Source organism: Podospora pseudoanserina, chromosome 4, assembly GCF_035222485.1.
Source record: "Podospora pseudoanserina strain CBS 124.78 chromosome 4, whole genome shotgun sequence".
NCBI classification, from domain to species: Eukaryota; Fungi; Ascomycota; class Sordariomycetes; order Sordariales; family Podosporaceae; genus Podospora; species Podospora pseudoanserina.
Genome location: NC_085923.1, coordinates 2,996,611 through 3,015,628, shown reverse-complemented (window position 1 = coordinate 3,015,628; position 19,018 = coordinate 2,996,611). Strand labels below are relative to the sequence as shown.

General features: G+C 51.5%; 3 protein-coding genes across 3 annotated transcripts; 1 reads left to right on the top strand and 2 right to left on the bottom strand.

Annotated features, from left to right (window-relative positions):
• Positions 1-7,385: 7,385 nt before the first annotated feature.
• Positions 7,386-9,341, bottom strand: QC764_406480 (uncharacterized protein; the record flags this gene model as incomplete). Its single annotated transcript, XM_062946938.1, has 1 exon — positions 7,386-9,341. One exon carries the CDS (start codon positions 9,339-9,341, stop codon positions 7,386-7,388), a length of 1,956 nt encoding a protein of 651 aa, XP_062800782.1.
• A 718-nt stretch (positions 9,342-10,059) lies between these two features.
• On the top strand, positions 10,060-12,855 carry QC764_406490 (uncharacterized protein). The gene is made up of 3 exons (XM_062946939.1): positions 10,060-10,638; positions 10,695-11,078; positions 11,128-12,855. Exons 1-3 carry the CDS (start codon positions 10,411-10,413, stop codon positions 12,208-12,210), a joined length of 1,695 nt encoding a protein of 564 aa, XP_062800781.1. The 5' UTR covers positions 10,060-10,410; the 3' UTR covers positions 12,211-12,855.
• Positions 12,856-16,218: 3,363 nt separating this feature from the next.
• Positions 16,219-18,402, bottom strand: QC764_406500 (uncharacterized protein; the record flags this gene model as incomplete). Its single annotated transcript, XM_062946940.1, has 3 exons — positions 16,219-16,774; positions 16,831-17,327; positions 17,383-18,402. 3 exons carry the CDS (start codon positions 18,400-18,402, stop codon positions 16,219-16,221), a joined length of 2,073 nt encoding a protein of 690 aa, XP_062800780.1.
• Between the last annotated feature and the right edge of the window lie 616 nt (positions 18,403-19,018).

Below are 19,018 nucleotides of genomic sequence, written 5' to 3'. Positions count from 1 at the left end.
CGTGAAGAGTGCAACAGTGCCAGAAGAGGCAGGCGGGTTGTCTTTCATCCTCCCACGTGGTAGAGATAGGTTGTATACGGAAGTACGGGACTTTGACGATGTTGGTTCGGCGATGGCGGGAACGAAATATGCTGCAAGGAATGGGATGCTGCGAGGCCAAGGCTCAGCGGGGGTTTACAGCGCCATCCCATTCATCGCGAGGTTCCGTCTTTCCACGGAGGCGAGATTGACGTTGATTGTGCTTCGGACGGGCCGATTGCCATGGAAAAGAAAGAAGTACCTGTGAACTGGCCCAGATGTATCTGGCATTCTGCGATGAAGTTCCTATGTGATGGTGACCATGCCGTTGATATTGCTGCTAGGGTTGTCGATAAATTGAAGAATCCGGGGAAGCTGGGTCACTGCTCCATGGGGACGGAGACGGAATTTCCAGGCCATGCCCACCTGAAAATCTGGGGAAGCTCCCCTGTAAATTGGTGAAAAGTGGAGCATCGGTCTTTAAAATCATCCACAGTATGTTTGTCTACAGCACTCTCAGTTCTAAAGGGCTCTGTATCACCAGCATCAGTCTTCTTTGCATCGTGCCTTGATTATGAGATAATTCAGGAATCAAGAACTGTATCATTATGGACCCGACGTCGAGTGCATCTAGATGTCTCTCCAGTTGGGCTGGCCTAAGCAGTAGTGATTTACCAAGACAAAGTGGGAAGTACGTCATATTTTCGGTTTGCTCTTTCTTGAGAACAAAACACACGGAAGACAGCGCTCCTTCCATCTCTTCGATTCGCCGCTCACACAAATATATAATTATCGATTATCTGTGAATTTATCATTTTTTTTTTTTTTTTAAAAATTTTTTTTTGCCTGTCTTCGGAGGGCCATCTGGGACAAAACGTTGATTCACCGCCCCTTTGTGCCCATGGCACCGCATATTGCAACAGCACTTCACGGATCGTGGTGGTCAGCCCCCCAAGAGACTGGACGGTGACTGGTAGAGAAACGGAACGCAAGGAAGACAATTCAGGAGAAGATGGGCTGAGTCTCCTGCTCTGTAACCTTTGACACAGACAGCTAATTTCCAGTCGCACTTCTTGCCCGACCGTGCCGGTTTTCTCCTTGGGGGCTACAACGGCACTTGATATCGTGGCGTCCTCACCTCATGGCATGGCTCCTTCGGCTGCAAGTCATTGCATTCTCGGGCCCGTAGGATGTCTGCCCGCGCCGGTTTGACCACTTATCCTCCCAGCGAAGCATCACGGACACCGTTCGACCGACCCATCCATCTCAGCAATCCCTCGATCCTACCAACCCGTTGCTCCCGACGCGGACATACAACGGTCATAGATTTGACCCCGAATTAACGCATCGCCAAATCCCGGCAGTTTGGTGCCCAGGCAATCCTGGTTGGGTCGGCTCTCTTGACGATTGGTTCCAAGTGGCGTCCAGGAGACTTACAGTATATTGCTCTTACACCCTCTGTGCATGCTTCGATGCAGCAGTCTATTGTACATCCTGGGGCACCGTGGTGTAGCCTAGGCCAAGGCTGTTGGTGCCATCAGCTCATCTCGAGGGCGACGAGGCCTATACGAAGTTGACTTTTCCATCTGACCCCTTATTCACCGCAACGGGATGGAAAATCCGAGAGGTTATGTGTCACCATCTCGAACCCGGGACCATGGGTTGCTGCACATCGGTATCACAGATTCTTCCTTTGAGCGGCCGGGATTTCAGCTTGCATTTATCGGTTCCAATGGTGGCGTCACTGCTGTCGATGTGAGACCAGCTCACCTTAACTCGAAGTCATGGGAACATTTTGTGCTCTTCTATGGCGAAGTTGTCTCGAAGTTTCAGAGAACTCAAGTCTTTGATCTTGGGCTGAACCGAGACACGATGCCTCCCGCCTTAACTTGCCTCCGCCGGTGCGCTTAAGGTTTCCTATTCTTCAGGGCCTTCTTCACCTTGCCAAACGTGTCAATGGAGATCGTGAAGGGGCATCAACCCTAGTCTGGTGGAAATATCAGTGGCACATGGCTCGGTTTAGTATCCGCGAGTATGACGACTGCTCGGTGCAATAACACGACCTTCTGGGGCAACACCGCGATGCCGGCCAATCTCCTGCGTTCTCTGTGCAACAGTAGCTGAGATGATTTGGAGCCAACGCAGACCTCCCATGACCTGTTGGTAGCTGCACATGGCTACCAGACTCCGGACGGTTGATGCCATTCGAGCCTGCTCTCGCAGGCCTTCCATTTGGAGGTCCAAACTGCGCCGTATTACAGTATGTGTACAGATGGTACATCTGATACCAACTGTCGAATTCCCGCGTGGGGTCAATGACTGGGGATAGTCATCAAGTCGTCTACGTGATGCAAGGCATAACTGCTTGTCACCGCCAAAATCTCAAAATCCGGAATGATAGACAGAATGGCTTCTGTCGTGGAACCCCTGTTCCAACCCCTCTCCAGCTCTGTTGCTCACGCGACGCTCTCACCGATACCGAGTACATGATCGATATTGATTCCAGAATCGTGCCGCAAGATCGACCAAGCCCAGCCCTACGATTTGACCAGATGACAAGTCACTACAACGTGTCTGGGCTTCTCTACATCGCGCGGGATAGAATGCTGACATCAAGGGCTCCTTTCACCGTAACACACTTGTCTCAACCAGCGGATCACATCTCAGATTATCATCATATCGCCAACACTCCGGCGAAGCTAGGGAGACAGGGTGTCTCTGCCTCGGACCGTTCCTTTTTGTTCCGGTAGTCGATTGTGATTTGTGAGTTCCCGGTGGGTGGTCAGACTAACAAGCCCACTATCCAGAGGCCTTCAGCTTACACAGGCGTGACAGGATAACATAGAGTGGGATTGAGACGTCCCATGGGGACATGTTTCCAGGAGGGTGAATGTGACTGTTGCCAGTCTCTGCCTCACCCTTACCTTCCATATGGACCAATTACAACCGACCACTGGCGACGAATCAGAATAAAGCTTCTATACGTGAAGCATTAACCCTTTCGCCAGGCCATGATTCTCGTACTCGACAGCCCTACGCAAGAGGGTTACAGTTTCCTGGCCCCGACACCAACAGTCAGTTCCAGACCGAGCTGAGGCACAGCCAAGTACCGTAACTGTCCCGTTATGGGACCTTCTTTTCATCTCTTTTATTTTTTTTATTTTATCTTCTCCGTTTTCATTCATCCCACCTTCCCTGACTCGGCATATCCATGCATTACGTGCCCGCAACCTCCTGGTCACTGGAAGATTCTCATTGCAAGGACCGGACATCCTGTACCAAGTGACCGGCTTAGCATAACCATCTGACGATTTTTTTTCTCAGGAATATCGCGCCTATGCAAGACCTTGACCGCTTCTCGTTTCTTCTGTCATGACATGGGAATGCCATCTGATATGCAGATGGTGGTGGTGTAGTGCAGCAACCGAAGGCTGAGGCGCACCCATCTCCCGCAGGCTAAATGGCCGGTTAAATGTTATTAGGGGTCTCTGAGGCCATTTAGTGGGAGGGACTGCCGGCTTGTTAGGGGCTGGGCAAGCAGCTGGACAGCCTCAGGGGGGTCTTTACTGGACCCTAGATTACTGTTTGTTCATTTATCCGGCATACACAATATGGCGGTGCGAGTGATCCGGGGGATGTGTGATGCTTGTGAGTGGACTGGGGAAAGTCATGAAGAAGCGTCTGCGATGCAAGCCTCACTTACATGGCATGTATGTAAGTAAGCTATGTACGACAATGCCGGTATCATCCACTCGATGATCGCAATCCATTTCTGGTTGCCGCCAATATCAACTTTGTGGTCAGAAGAAGACACACGCAGTTTGTTGAAGACCTACACACGCCTCTTCCTTTGCGGAACGGGGACTTGGCTGGTGCGGTTGCGGATCTGGATACCTCGGACATGTCGTTGCTGATGAATCCTCTCGGCCCTTGCTGGTGGTCATGAATCCTCGCTGGGTCAGCCTGGTCGGGCGATTTACCAGCGAGGTCACGAGTTTCGTTTCCAATCATGCGCGTCCGCCTGTCGACTGTCGCGGACGCGCGTGGCAATAACTGAAGACGCGGGGAAGGAGATGATGCGAGGGCGGGGAACCATGGTTTTGGTGGCAGGGGTTGTTTGGACCTGGACCATGGGAGACTTTGATATCACGACCAGAACCGCGGAATGCGTTTCGCCTCCTCAGCGGTGAACCAACGAGAAGGTATTCGGCTTCATGATTGAGACTGCAAAGAGTAGGTACCAGGGCCTCCCAACCCCTTCCGTCAACTCACAAGCCGAGAAAGGCAGGGGACCAAAATGAGATGATGGCATCATCTGTTTCTCATCACAGTCAAAGAGAATAGATATCTGCAGGGAACTTCATCTTTTTCTCAGAGAGCGCTATCCCAACCAGCTGGTTCCTAGGCTCTATCCCGGACTTGTGAAGGGGGTTTACTATTGAACTTGTAATGGAGGGTGGTGAGAACTAGTCGACCGGCAAGACTCCCTATTTGCTAGAATGGCTGTTGTGTTACACAAGCCAGCCGTGCCCGCGCCTTGCCGCAAACCTCTCACACCACGCAACCGGTCACCCGTCACCTACCCGCACCTCGCTGCTGGCTTGAGAGGTGGTGAGAACAATGCGCCGGCGTGGGGGGGCAAGAACCGAAGGTGAACGGCACTCATGAGGGGGAAGGGGGGATTGCGCCGCTTGATGTCGCCATTTTCTACCGTTTTGGGGGGCTGGGAACGGTTGGCAAATATCAAGGTTGAAGTGCCTCAATGAGTCCTTTACGTGGTCTGTGGAAGTGGAAGGGGAGATGGTGGGTGACTGAAACATGCATCTTTCAACAATGCCTATTGTTGAAGAACCACTCAGCACACCACTACGCTATGTACTACTACTGCTACTACTACACACCACACTCTCGGTGTGAGGATGGCCACCACCACCTATCGCCATGACCGACAAAGACATTGCAACCCACCTTTGGGGGGGTGTCAAGTCGGCTGGGCTTCCGTTTATGGGCCAAAAAGATGGGATAATCACCCTTTTACGGAAGAATTACACATACCAAATGGTCAAGTTGGTTTACCGAGCTTTACATTCGGCAGTGAAGTGGGTGTGGTAGTCTTGTGAGATTTTGAGGGGGGAAAGAAAGGGGGAGGATGATGATGTTCAGGGCGCAGTTCCCGACTCTTTGGTTCGGCGCTTAGCTCTCCTCCCTTCCCCCATTTTTTGGCTGCACCCCTCATTGTATGACGAACAACAACCTCAATGGCATGACGATTTTCGGGCCCGAAACGGAAATGGTGGTGGTAATGTAAACGCCCTTATGCTACACAATCATCAACCCAGCAGCAAATGGTTCTTGTGATCAAGGCCTATAATCTGGCTGGCCTTGATATGATCTCCCGGTAACAATAGGGCCTTCATGACACAAACAAATTTGTGCTGGTATTTTGGGCGGGCCAAAAAGTCAATCGTGAGGCGCAGAGGGGGGAGGAGGGGGCGGCAAGGCGGCGGGGCCTCACGTCAAAAGACATCACGAGGTGAGTTTTGAAACGGGGATTGGACGGCGGGGGGTTGAAGCCGTGCCCGATTGTACTGTAGGGAGCTGCTCCCTTTTTGGTAGCCGCTTGACGACGATTGACGCTTCTGCCGCGGGATCTGGTATGTGATGGGTTATTTACGGCTATTGATGCTGTTCTTGTGGTGTTGTTGATGTGAAATGTGATGACCACCGCCCTTTACTGAGCTCACAATGGGGGTTGCATGGGATGATTCAGGGTCGATGTTTATCCCTCACTGTCCTCGTGGGTTGGGTTGGATGGTGGTGTCTTGAATCGAGGATGTCTTAGTTTAGACTGAATGAAGGGTTTGGTGAGGTGAGGGTGGTAACCTGACTAAGAGGTCAGAGTTGTGGCGGCCTGGTTTACCGTGGCAGCCTGGCCTGATCTGACTGACCTACCACCTATCCTGTTGACGATGGGTTGGCTGACTGTTTGTGTATCGTGGCAGGAGGGGGTCGTTGTTCCCTTTAGGCTGATCAACGCCCCGGTAGGCTCTGAGTGCTGACAGAGTGAGCATTAAGGAACAAGCAAACGGGGAGTCGGAGAAACGAGTCCAGAAAAAGATGCGAGTTCTGGGTTGCCGGAAGATGCTAGGTGAGATAATGATCCTCATGCGTACCTATGCAGGGAGGTATGTAGACTTACCACGTCGTGGATAAAATGATAGAGACTGCAGTATGGGATCAAGACCTAGAAAGACAACGGAAACACCACCGACCACCTCAGCGGCTCTCTTAACTATCTCCAAAGGCCTATTCATACATGCTTAAGCCTTATGAACTGTCTTTGAAGGCACACTGCCTAGCTTTAAAGGTCTTTATTCCCAGCAACAATCTTCATCTTTTTACTCGCAACGTGCTCGTCCATCAAAGTCCGAGAGATCAGAAATATGCATAGTTGTGGTGGTTGCAAAAGACTGAAGTCTGATGTCTTAGTGAGAACTACATGTCAACACCTCTCAAAGAGCTGAAAAGGGGTGAGTGGCTTAAGGAAAGGGGGGTCCTCATCGCTGTGACTACCAAGAGTGGTTAAAACTAGACAGAAGACCGATGACATGGCGCATGCTATCCAGTCAAGCCTTTTATGTTCTTTGACAGTGCAAGTAAACAAAAACTATGCCAGGTCGGAGATGGAGACATGAGCTATTGGGTACCCCATATAGAAGCAAGTGAGTTAGATTGACGGGAGAACATCAAAGGAGATAGAGAGTATTATGGCTTGAAGACAACACAACTCATCCCATCTTCATTAATATACCTTGCCTACCACTACCCCCTGTGCCTAATGAGATTACCAAGTACCGCAGAAAACTTGTCACAAACGTTCTATAGATCGGAAAAAGATAAGCACAGATGCCTTAATCAAGATAGGGATAAAATCATCCCCAAAAAGACACAGCAGGCACAGAATTGATGACAACAAAATCTGATGGAAAAGGGAATACCAGGTATGTGTCTTCACGTCGAAACACCCACTTAAGATCATCATGCCCAACTTCAACACAACTACCAGGATATTTTGGCCTTTACGGCTTTTCAACCTGCAAAATTAGATTACCACCACTACCTAGATATAGAGCTACCAGCTTTTATCAAAAGAATAACCCTCCCATACACCCCTAAACTCCGTGGAGATTATCCTTCCCATAAATGCCAGTAACCCATCTCATAGATCGTAGGTAATCCTCGTAAATCCTCATCATAGTCATGTCCCCAAGACGTATACCTCCCACCACCACCCTGATCCCAACGCCAGACTCCTTCAAACCAAAGAAAGAAAACAGATTTCCATACCCATGCCCCCAATCAAACTCTCACCCAACAGCCTGCACCATCACCACCGGCAGCACCGTCGCCCCAAGCACACTAGCAACCAAGGGCCAACTAGCAACCACACCCCACGACCCAACCGCGCCCTCTCCCTTACCCCTCACAACCTCCTTCACAACCTCCCCCAACTTGTCCCCCTGTCCCACAGCCATCACCACCGGCTCCCCAGCCATACTACACCAACCCATATACTCCCCCAAAACCAACATCGCAACCAACGCCAACCCCGAACCAACGCTAACAACCTTCAAATCCCACCCCTTATTCTTCTTCTTCTTTTCCCCTTTGCCCTTCCCCTTCGCCCACAACCCCTCGAAAAACCTCACCACAACCGGCATCATGACCACCACAACCCCAAAGCAAACCAAATACACCCCCAAGACAAACATCCCCCCCTTTTCCCCCTCAACAACAACACACCAAGCCTGATACCCAATCCCAACCCCAGCCTGAAGCATAGGAAACAACCTGTGCAAAAACCTCCGGTGCCTCCCCTCGCAACGATTCCCCAGCTCAACACCCGCCATCATCGCCAGAACAAAGCTCGAGAACCCCTTGACCGCCAGAAGCGAGGGCGGCGGGCTCACACAGAGCGCAGAAGCGACGCCGAGAAACAACACCCCATGGGCCGCAGCATTGACCATTTTGGGGGGAAACACTCCAGGCTCAGTCGCGATTCCCTCGTCGGCGACATCGACAAGCTTCTCATCCAGAGATGCATGATTCGTCTCGAGAGAAGCGGCGGCGGGTGTGGAAAACGCCTGACCGAAGCGAAAGATGGAAATCATCAACGGAAGACTCAACCCCATGCAGGCCAAAAACGCAGCACGGTCGACCGTCGGCTCGAGGGTGGGGGTGAACACAACCGTCGACCCGGCAGAGATGATGCCGCCAATAAGGGAAAGTCGAAGAGCAGCCTTTGGAGCAGTTGGTTCCTCATCTTCCTCCTGTGACGTAGCAGCCGAGGGGATGGTAAACCGAAAGATGGGAAAAGTAACATAAGACCCCAAAAGCCCAGCACCAGCAGCCTGGAGAGCAACCCAGGCAATGCTGTGCAGCTCCTCCTTGGAGCTCGTGTACCCAGAGCTGGACCCGTAGATCGCAAGCGCGGAAAGCTCCGTCAAGGCCAGCCCAACACCCATGATCACGCCCAAAAGGTGGATGCTCCATTTGTCTGCAATGATGAACCTCGCTGGGCGGGTCATGTCAAGGTTGATAACCCTAAACCTTCCAAGCTCCCACGTTGTGAATTGGACCATGTACAAAATGTACACCAGTATCGAGCCAATCGTGACGAACAGGCACACTCCATAAGTGTTGCTCTGAAGGGTCCAAACAATTGACACAACAGCAGCTGTTATCCGTAAGGCCCATACGAGGAAGCAGTTGACAGCAGCCATCCACCACGCCAGACGAGGCGCCATGACATCATGGAGCTTGAACAACCGTCTGGCATTGCCGAGAAACTCATTCCAGAGACTGGCCCACATGAGGTAGAGCGGACGACGAGGAGCGCTGTAGGCCAGGATGGTACACATTGCAACGATACTAAGGATGTGATGGATAACCAACTCGGGCACAGAGCTCAGGTCTGGCAGCTCCTGGATGTAGAGGACGGCCCGGCAACCCCAGCACCATTGCTCCGCTGTGTTGAGTGGACGCACAAGCCCGTAGAGGTCCCCCTCGGCCGGGGTGCTCGCCAGGGCTGCTGTGCATGAGACAACCGAGATGACCTTGGCGATGGTGCCCAGCCAAGTGCTGAAGTAGAAGTTGTACCTGCGACGGATGTCCTCTCGAAGAAATTTGTCGAACTTGGGGTTAAACCGCTTGACGATGCCTTCAAGAACGTATCTGACCACGGCCCAAGCCGTTAAGCCGGCGAGGAACGGTATGAACGGAACCTCTGGTCGGTTGTTTGTGCACGTGGCGTTTGGATCCATGGTAAAGGACGAGTCATGCACCTTTGGATCAAAGAGTATAAGAGAATAGAAGGGGAGAAGGTAATGAAGAGTAGAGAGATGGTTGATGAAGAGCGAGCTGTAGCGTTGATATCTTCGATGAAATCGGTTCGAGACACCCTAGACGTGGGATAAAAGAGCCCGGGTCGAAGAATTGCACTCTTTCCTTCAACGTGGAAAGATCGCAGTCAAGTGGGATGATCAAGTGTGGTCAAGTGTTGACCGGAGACTCATCAAGGTGTGGACAGGACGCAAGGTGAGAACCCTGGCGGTCAAGCAAGCGGCGGAAACACGAGGCTTTGGGCGACTCGGAAAGCAATACGACCTATTAGAGTTACGCCCGGAAACAAGAAGTCCGGTGCTGTGTGGGTTTGTTGTTGTCGTTGTAGTCCGGAGGTCCACTGAACGATGACAGTGATTCTCAAGATAGCTCTCTTGTACTGAATGGCGGCTCAGCTGTCAGTCTACTATCCCGTGGCAAAGCGCCCCGGATATAGCAGTATGCTGTCTCATGTGATTAGATCGGATCGAACTGATGGCTTCTTCAGATCAGGCTCAGTTGCCCTCAAGATCATAAGTAAACAATGAAATATCAGACGGACGTATTCTCGTGGAAGGGTACCCCCACCCAACAAAACCGGAACCTCTTGATTGGGCGTCACTGGCGTATCCATCCCACAGCCACGTGCAATTGTCCGGTGCTCAATAGTCCATGACCGGCCGGGTCTTGAAAGCCGCCAGAGTGGCTGTTGCTAGCCAGATCCGCAGGCAATGGGAAGCATCGGATATCGCTGCTAGCTCCATCGATCTTCCGATTAGGTTCCAACTCCAAGTCAGCTTCAAAACCAGGTAATCCAGCAATTTCTCGTGTTGTTTGCAGTGTTGGGACCAGGTCGGCACAGGAGGAAGTAGCCTTCTTATACAAAGGCGTGTCTCTGTCAATACGAGAGTGAATTGAGTTTCTGGTTTCCATGGCACGCCTTCCGCCCTTGGTTGAGCCTCAAGAACCATATTTCGACCATCAAGGTAACAGGCAGGTAAGTCCGCCACTATGGATAAGGAATCTCCATCAAGTCAGACGGAGCCGTTCTCCGGCCGAGGTTCCATTGTCATGCTCAAAACAACAGCGGCCTCAATCATGGCTGCGACGCCTACGCAGGATGGGGAACCGGGACACCACCATGTTTCTCGCACACGGCGTGCGGCGATATTCCTGTTTCTTCTCCTGATACAGTTCATTGTTCATCTTGACATGACCTCGGTAGCTGTGGCCGTGCCGGTAGGGACTCTTCCCTGTGTTGACTCCAGCACCGCAAGACTAACAGCAAAACATAGGATATTGCGAGAGACTTGAACGCGACGAGAACGGAAGTGTTTTCCATGGGCACCATATACTACCTGAGCGCCACCATCTTCCAACAGCCCGTTGCAGAAATCTCCCATGTCGTCGGAAGAAAGCCAGCGTTTCTGCTAGTATTGACTTTTGCAGCCGCCGGGACAGTCATCGCTGGAACGGCAAACAGTATCGCCGTCCTTCTTGCCGGCCGTGCTTTTCAAGGATTTGCCAACGCCGGCTCGGTTCTCTCTGCTATTATCCTGACCGACCTCGTGCCTATCCAAGATCGAGCCATCTGGCTGGCAACCCAAAATGCTGTCACCGCTGTCGGTCTTGCCTGCGGACCAATCATCGGAACGGCATACATCAGGCTCAAATCTTGGGTATGTATCGTGCGGGATGCGAACCTGTCGGTGGCTAACATATCAATAGAGAATGTTGTTCTTCATGAACCTCCCGCTGCTTGTCATCTCTGCTATCGGTCTGGCATTCCTGCTCGGGTTTGACAGACCTGAGCTAGGCATTCGAAAAAGTCTGAAAAGTGTCGACTGGATCGGTATCGGAATATTCATCCCGTCTGCCCTGTCATTCCTCTCGCCATTTGTCATGGCTCCGACGCTTTTCCCGTGGATATCCGTCCAGGCTTTGGTACCGTTAGCATCGGGCGTCATTGGGTTGGCGACACTGGCGGTGCATCAACGGTTCTTTGCGAGGCGCCCAATGTTCCGGCCCGAGATTTTCAGTAAGCATGTCACCGTCTCAGCCATCCTCGGCCTGACGGTCTGCGGCATCTGTCTGAACATACTCTTGTTCCATCTCGTCCTCTTCTGGGAAGGTGTGCGGGGCTATGGTAAGATGGAAACCAGCGTCGCAGTCCTTCCAGAAACAGTGAGCATACCCATTGCGGCCCTGGTGTGCGGCTTGGTGATGCGTCGGACGAATCGAATCCGGGAGGCTGTCTCGGTAGGCTGGCCATTAGCTGTTCTCTCACTCGGCCTTCTGTGGTTCATGGACGACAACACCCCTCTGCCATGGTTGGTCATCGTCAACTGCGGTGTTGGTTTGGCGGCAGGCATCTTGATGGCAGCGCTCAATGTTTCGCTTCTCGCGGCGACAAAGCGTGAACTTAACGGCCATGCAATTGCCATGGGCTTACAGGCCAGGTCGGCTGGAATGTGTCTTGGTATTGCCATTGGCACAACTGTCTTCAGCTACACCATGAACCAGAGGCTCCGGCAGGTAGGCGGGGAGATGAACTCTGAAGAAATCTTGAGAATGATTGAAGAGATCAAGCGGGATCCCAACTGCCGGAAAGCCATCATCGATGCTCTTCGCGTGCTTTGGGTCATTTGCTGTGCCCTGTCCGGGATAGTTGGTCTCTACAACTGCGTCTGCAAATTCCCTCTTCTGAGGGATCCCTCCGCCGAGGGCCCAGGCACAGAGAGAGTTGCAGCCAACGGACCGGAGAAGAGGGCAAACTCGAGCACCGTCGCTTCTCAGGACTCCAAAGTCTGATACCTAAGAGACGATAAAGGCATACCGAGAAACGAGAATTGACAACTGGGTGGCTATTTTGTTTACTTGGAGTTGATTGGCCCATCAGAAGCTTGTTGATACCCGGCATGACTGGCCAACTACATTGGGCGGCGTTCTGGAGCAACTTTGGGATAGACTGGTAGGTAATGATTTGATGCCCTATCAGATCACGATCTAGCATAAGCACATATGAATACATGGCACAATGATCACGAATACAACCCGATCAAGAACACATGCGTTTCAGCAGTATGGCGAGAGGACCACAGTCACCTTGGGACTAGTTTCGGCATACCGGTACTTCGTACTGGATGACTGTCGCCAGAAGAATTGACTCTTTCGAGTATCATCGTCGATGGGGAACATCTACGTCAGAGGGGTGGTCGCGTGCTTGAAGTTGGTTGACAGCTGACAGTTCCCAAAAGGCGGGGTGATTGGGCGGCCGAGCTGTGGCATCGGAGCAAGGGAAAGAGCCTCCCATTCAAGCGGTGCAACTCCGGGAAGGTGCACCGAGACACGTGAAGCATCAGTCATGGCCGATGAAGTCGCTCAGCAATGCTCAACACCACCTCAATTCATTAGCACACCACTTACTTCCTGTCTCTCATTCATTTGCTTGTCACCTGTATACACCGTCAAAGGTACCGTTATCATCAATGACATCAGCATCCAAAATCCACGTGGTTCATGTGTGAGGCCCAAGGCAGTGGTTTGTGCCACCCCACTCCCCTTGACGTAGGGCTTGCCGGCAATCTGAGACGAAAGAAATGAGGGTGGAGTGATGGAGAAGCTTGTGATCTTGTGACAAAATAAAAAAAAAATAAAAAAATGAAATAAAAAAATAAATAAAAAAAATCAAGAAAACGGTCCCAATAATTTCATTCTCCCTATTATTTCATTTTATCTCCCCCTGAAGATGTTTTGACACCAAACACCAAGGCGCCAGAGAGCCTCAAGGAACCCCTGTCTTCCCTAGCTCGACAGCTTGGGACCAATAGGATGTAAAGGCTCACCTTCCGGAAACGGTGCAAGTGAAGCTAATGCCCCTGCTATCACCACTCTCGGGCCTTCTAGAAGGGCTTTGGAAGTCCAACCACTCGAGGCCTGAGCGGCGAACAGCAAGGGGTGTTGACGACGGCTTCATTTTAAGGCTTGGCTGTTGTGGTCACTCGGCGCTTTTTGCTTGTTAGGGCAGCTTTCGTTTCTGTTACGCTTCACCTAGTTCAACTCTTCGTGATCAGATGCGCCCAAGCGATGAATCTGAATCACTTCCATCCCTCTTCGAGAAGCATTTCCGTTCTTCGGGTTCATGGTGCCCGAGTGTGGCTTTCGGTGATGCCGCTTTGATGCCTTAAAGACTCATGTGCCAGAATTCTTTACCCTGGCGAAGAAACTCGGCGACCGTTTTTTGAAGATCTTGATGCCTGTAAAACGGGCACAGCGGTGTCTGGACGGTCACGCGGAGCGAGTGTGGGAGTGAAGATCACTGCTCACTCAATCTCCGGTTGAGTTGCTTCAGCATCGAGATACTCAGAGTGACATTCGATATATGAGGCTCTTCCTTGCAGCCGATTCACTCACCTCTTGTGCTGTGTAACATTTGGTGGAGCTCACCATGGTGAGGAATGACAAGATGATGTCAATGCTGGTGGGTTTGGGCTGCTGCACCCCCGTTCCGGATTTGACCGCGTGGTCGGGACGATCCCAAGTTACACATGAAGTAATTGGCGTTTCCGACTCCTTCGATGCCACTGATTGACGGGGTTGACGGCATAGACCATGATTTGCAATGCATGGCCGTCAGAACTATATCCATCTACAAGCTGGTCGGCAGGAGAAAAACAGAAATTGCGTTGTTCAAAGCGGTCATTCGAACTCGATACCAGATAGCCAAGAGCACCTTCTATAAAGCGCTGGTCTCGGATATTTTATCTATTATCGCAGTGGCTTCCGGCGCCGGCACCGGCACGGAAGGTGGGGGCCTCGGCGTCCAGGCGGACAACGACAGCATAAGAACTCCACAACATATAATCACAACAACAACCTTCATTCTACGAAATCATCGGCATCAAAACTCTCGGTTCCAAAACGGGCAAAAGAATCTCTCCATTATGTGATTATCTTGCAGAAATCCGGGTCCTGATTGCCGTGTACTCTGCACGCCTCTATCCTCAGCCTTTGTACTTCGACATTGACACTCGTACCTCGCAAGATCTACCAGCCATCAATCCGTGCCTTTCCACCCCTCACAGCAGCCCTAGCCCCAAGAAAGCCATCCAAGAGCCCAAGACTTGCTCTTCAAAGCCAAACGTGGAAAACTCGACGATCAATTTCCAATTTTGGGTAACCTGTCAAAACCCACCATGTACCCCCTCGCCAACCTTATTCCCAGTTTTTTTTTTTTTTTTTTTTTTTTTGAAGATACAGAAACGCCAAGCCGTGATACAACATCACTACTGCGAGATTCGGCATCTCCCAATGAAATATCCAGTAAGACTGACGACATTTTGACTTCCTTTTTCTTTTGTCTCTTCACATGTACCAAGATATCGAGAAAGAAACGGCATTCCCTGGCCGATGTTTTGTCGTGATCTCGATGACAAGTAAAGCACACCATCTTCGATTACAGGACTATTTGCTTGCCAACCAAAGTCTCAACTTCCAAGCCGGCAGCGTTGCATCCCGTTCACCCATTCACCAAGATTTGGACATTCTCAATTCCCAGTTCGACTTCGTGATGGGACCTCAACATCCCCAATCTGGATTGTCAAGATTCCCAGACTGCATTTTGCCCGCCGCTGTCATCCTCCCCCAAAAACCTTCCCCACATTCCCTCCGCCTTGCCTTGACACAATATCGCAGCCAACCAACCGCCCGGAATTGGTCCCAGGCGTTCCCCGGATTTTGATTTCTCTGGTACCGGCAAACGTTGATTGTTGGTACATGACACTAAAAATGAGGCGGAACGCAGGCCCAGCGAGCCGAAGCTTTGACCTTTCAGCTTTCCCAACCCTCAACTCTCACAGGTCAACTCACGAAGACATCCAAACACAGACAGGGTTTGGGAATGGTCACCGGTCAGCGGAAAGGAAAGGTAAGTAGGAGACACGGGAAAGAATGGGCACTCGGTCAGCCCCTCTTGGCCACCTTGGCTGTCATTGCCTGTTTTATCATCAAACAAATGAGGCGCAGACATCAAGACTTTCCAAGAAATTCCATTTTGTAACGTTGCGGGCCTGGTTTGAATGAAAATCAAGAAACAACAACGGACAGCGAGATATTTTATTTATTATTCTATTTTATCTCACTGCAAAAGAATAAAATAAAAGAATCTGGATTTAATGATTCGTCCGTCCAAACCCATCACAGATCAACACCCCAAAATTCCCCCATCCTTCTCCATCCCCTCTGCACCCTCATCACATCTCGATTCCTCCGCGATCGAGATACCTTTTCCCGTACCCATTCCCGTGATTAGCAACAAGCATCAGATCAATTCCCCATTTCTCTTTTTAAACCCCTCCAGCGTGACTTGAACCTGACAACCATCAGTCTCCCAACCAATCGGATTTTTTGTGCTTTTTATCCCACGCTAAAGCGGGTAGGTGGGGGAGGTGAGACATGATGACGCTGAGACTCTGGCCTTAACCGCCGGTAGTGGTGTGTTAGGCGCGGCGTTTTCAAAAGGTGAAAATGATAGTAAAAGAAAAAAAGGGGGTGATGTTGATGCAAGACATTGTACCAGTCGCCAGATAAATTATAACTTGCTTGCATATGCATACATTTGACTGCCGCCAGCCGAGCGAGCGTGTGCCGAATCCAAGAGCGCGGTAAATGGTAGGCGAGAAGGGGGTTGCATATGGGGCTGCAGGTTGCTGGTGGTCATCAAGATAGTTGCAACTCTGTAACAGAGACTTATGAAGGCATCAGAATTTTGCTCTAAGTATAAGAAATATTTCCTTCTAGGATACCCCGATGACTTTCATCTCAATCCTTCCTCGTCTCCCCCCCTCCCACCCGTCTATACTTTCTCTTATCCCCCCTCCTCATCAACCTCTTATCCCTCGTCCCCTTCCCCCCCTCCCAATACCCACTGCCCCTCTTCCCAATCACGCTCCTTCCGCAAAACGCACAACTCTCCACACTGTAATTCTGCTCCCGTGAACACCACCCGCAAATCATCCTGTTCGCCCACTCATTGATGTGCTCCTCAGCCGCATCGTGGCACTTGTCACACGGATACACCTTTGAGCAGCACGAAAACCGGAACCATCTGTAGCTCTTCTTGTAGTGCTGGCAGGACCCCTTTTCCGGGAGAGGTTCACCAGCGTGAAGACCCAGTTTTTCTGTCTTGCGGCGAGGACCAGAGGTAGGCGGTAGCCTAGTGTGCATGCCGGGGGCGTAGTCGAGGAATTTGACGTCGGGGATCTTGAAGGCGAAGCGGGCGTGGCATTCCCGGCAGATGTTGGTCGTTGTCTCGCCGCGGACGGAGACGAGGCCGAGAGAGGGGTGGGAGCATTTGCCGCATGTTGGGACAAAGGTGCTGTGATTGTGTCAATCAATGTCTCACGAGAGACTAGAAAGCAGAATAAGACATACCTTGGTAACAAATCGGCAACTGTACACCCAGTAGCATCAATGAAGCCCGCCCTTGTGGAGTTCATGTGCACCAGCTCTTGCCGATACCCAACAGTAAAAGCAGTGGCACACTTTTTGCAGCTGCTCGCCTTATCCAGGTTATTCTTCAGCCCCGTGACTTCGTTCAGCGTCTTGCAACGATCGCACTTGACATTGAGGCTCAGAACCGACACCTGAAGCAGCTCAATCCCATGCAGTTCAATCGAAGGGAATAACATCGCTGTCCCCTTCTCAATCGTCCGAGTAGGCAGTGGCGACCCCCCCATTTCCTCGCTATCCTTCCCAAGCTCAGCACCACCCTCATCATCCTCATCCTCAGAGTCGTAGTTAGAAGATTCTGTCCCATCATCTCCAAACCCCCACTCCGGCGGCCTGGGAATAACATGCAAATGCCCCCTATCCACCTGCCCAACCCTCTCAACACTAGCAGCATGCTCCGCCTCCCTAACCTCAACCTCCTTCACCTTCCCCTCCCTCCTCCCCCTCCTTCCTCCTCTTCTCCCTCTCCCTCACCACCTCCCTAACCAACAAATGAATCCTCTGCGCCAACCAATTCACCATCGCCACCAACCCCATCTTCTCCCCCTGTTCACTCCCCTCCTTCTTGACCAACTCCCCCGCCTTCCTACTAAACAACTCCTCCACCCCCTCCGCCAGCTCCTCCCCTTCCTTCCCTCCCTCAACATCATTCAGCAGCACCCTCAAATTCTGCAACGGATACAACAACGGCACAACCAACTGCACCGACATGACCCCCTTCAACTCCCCCGGTAACTCGGCCCTCTTCTTCGGATCAAGAGGCAACGTGTAAATAATCCCATCACTCGACCGGTGATAATGCTGTAACCGCCCCATTCTTGCCTCGAGCTGTCTAACTTCCTGCGCGCGCCGGGCTTTCGCCTCTGCAATCTGGGCTTGCGTGAAGGTCTCCAAGGGGATGTAAGCTCTCCTAACAGGAGGCACAACAACCGGTTCAGTTTTTGACTCCTCCTCCTCCTCCTCCTCCACTCGCTGCCGATCCAGGTGTCTGGTGTCTTTAAAAATCGTCAATTTCACCGTCTCGGCCTTCTCCTCGCTCAGCAACCCCTCTAATCTCTTGTCAAGCCCATTTACCAGACTCAACAGCGTCCCGCCTCCCCCCTTCCGTTCCTCAACCAGCTTGTCCCATCCCTTTTCGATGTTAATCGCGAAGCCTCGGGGGATATCAGAGTTTTTGACGTGTAATTTGGCGGGTGACTTGGGGTATTTAGAAGGAATGTGGAGGTCGCATTCCAGCTGGGGGAGGTCAAAGGGGAAGTCGGGGTCTGACGGGACGAGGTTGAAGCTGAGGGAGGTGCCGGTGCCGCCTGGCAACGAGGTTTCCTTGTGGGAGGGGTAGCGGCGTTTGAGCTGGTTGATTTGGTAGGTTCGAGTGTCGAGGGTTTGTTGAGGGGGAATGGGTTTTGGGACGACGCGGGAGGGGCGTGGGGGGGAGGTTACTGCTTGGGTGCTGTGGGTTGTGCTGGTGCCGGGTTTGGGGTGGTGGGGTATCATTATGTCGTCTTGTTGAACTGACGTCTCTAGATATTGTTTTTGACAATAACAAAATAAAAGTGATGGTGTTTTGTTCGTTGTTGATGAGGTATTGACCGTCAGTGGTGAAAATGAAAGATGGTCGTTAAGTGAGCAGTGGCAACAGCGCCAAGACCAGTTGTTGTTGAATGTGTTGAAGGAGACCAAACTGGAAAGCGAAACCCCGAGAAAGAATAAATAAATAAAACCCTTCTACCCTTTTGAGTGGCAATCGAGCTTCTTACTCAAAATGAATCATACAGAAACGATTGCTAATGCGGCGATGTGAAGCTCTTGGCATGTGACTCAGATATCCGAATGTCTTTCGATTGTTCAAGGCCAAGAGCTCGCTGCTTCTGGAGTTCGTGAAGCTGCAGCACCACCCGGACGTCAACTGTGGGGCTGCCGAATGTGGGGCTCCGAGGTAAGACATCCACGCTAAGCTCATCTGAGACAAGGTGAGGCTCGGTGAGCTTCAACACCATTAAGACTTCTCCAGTGGTGACCCCCTGAGCCCCTTTCTTAAGTGTAACAAGGAATGTCTGGCGGATGAATGTTTATTCTTCAACGGTTGGGTGGTATTCTTGATGGTGTCTTC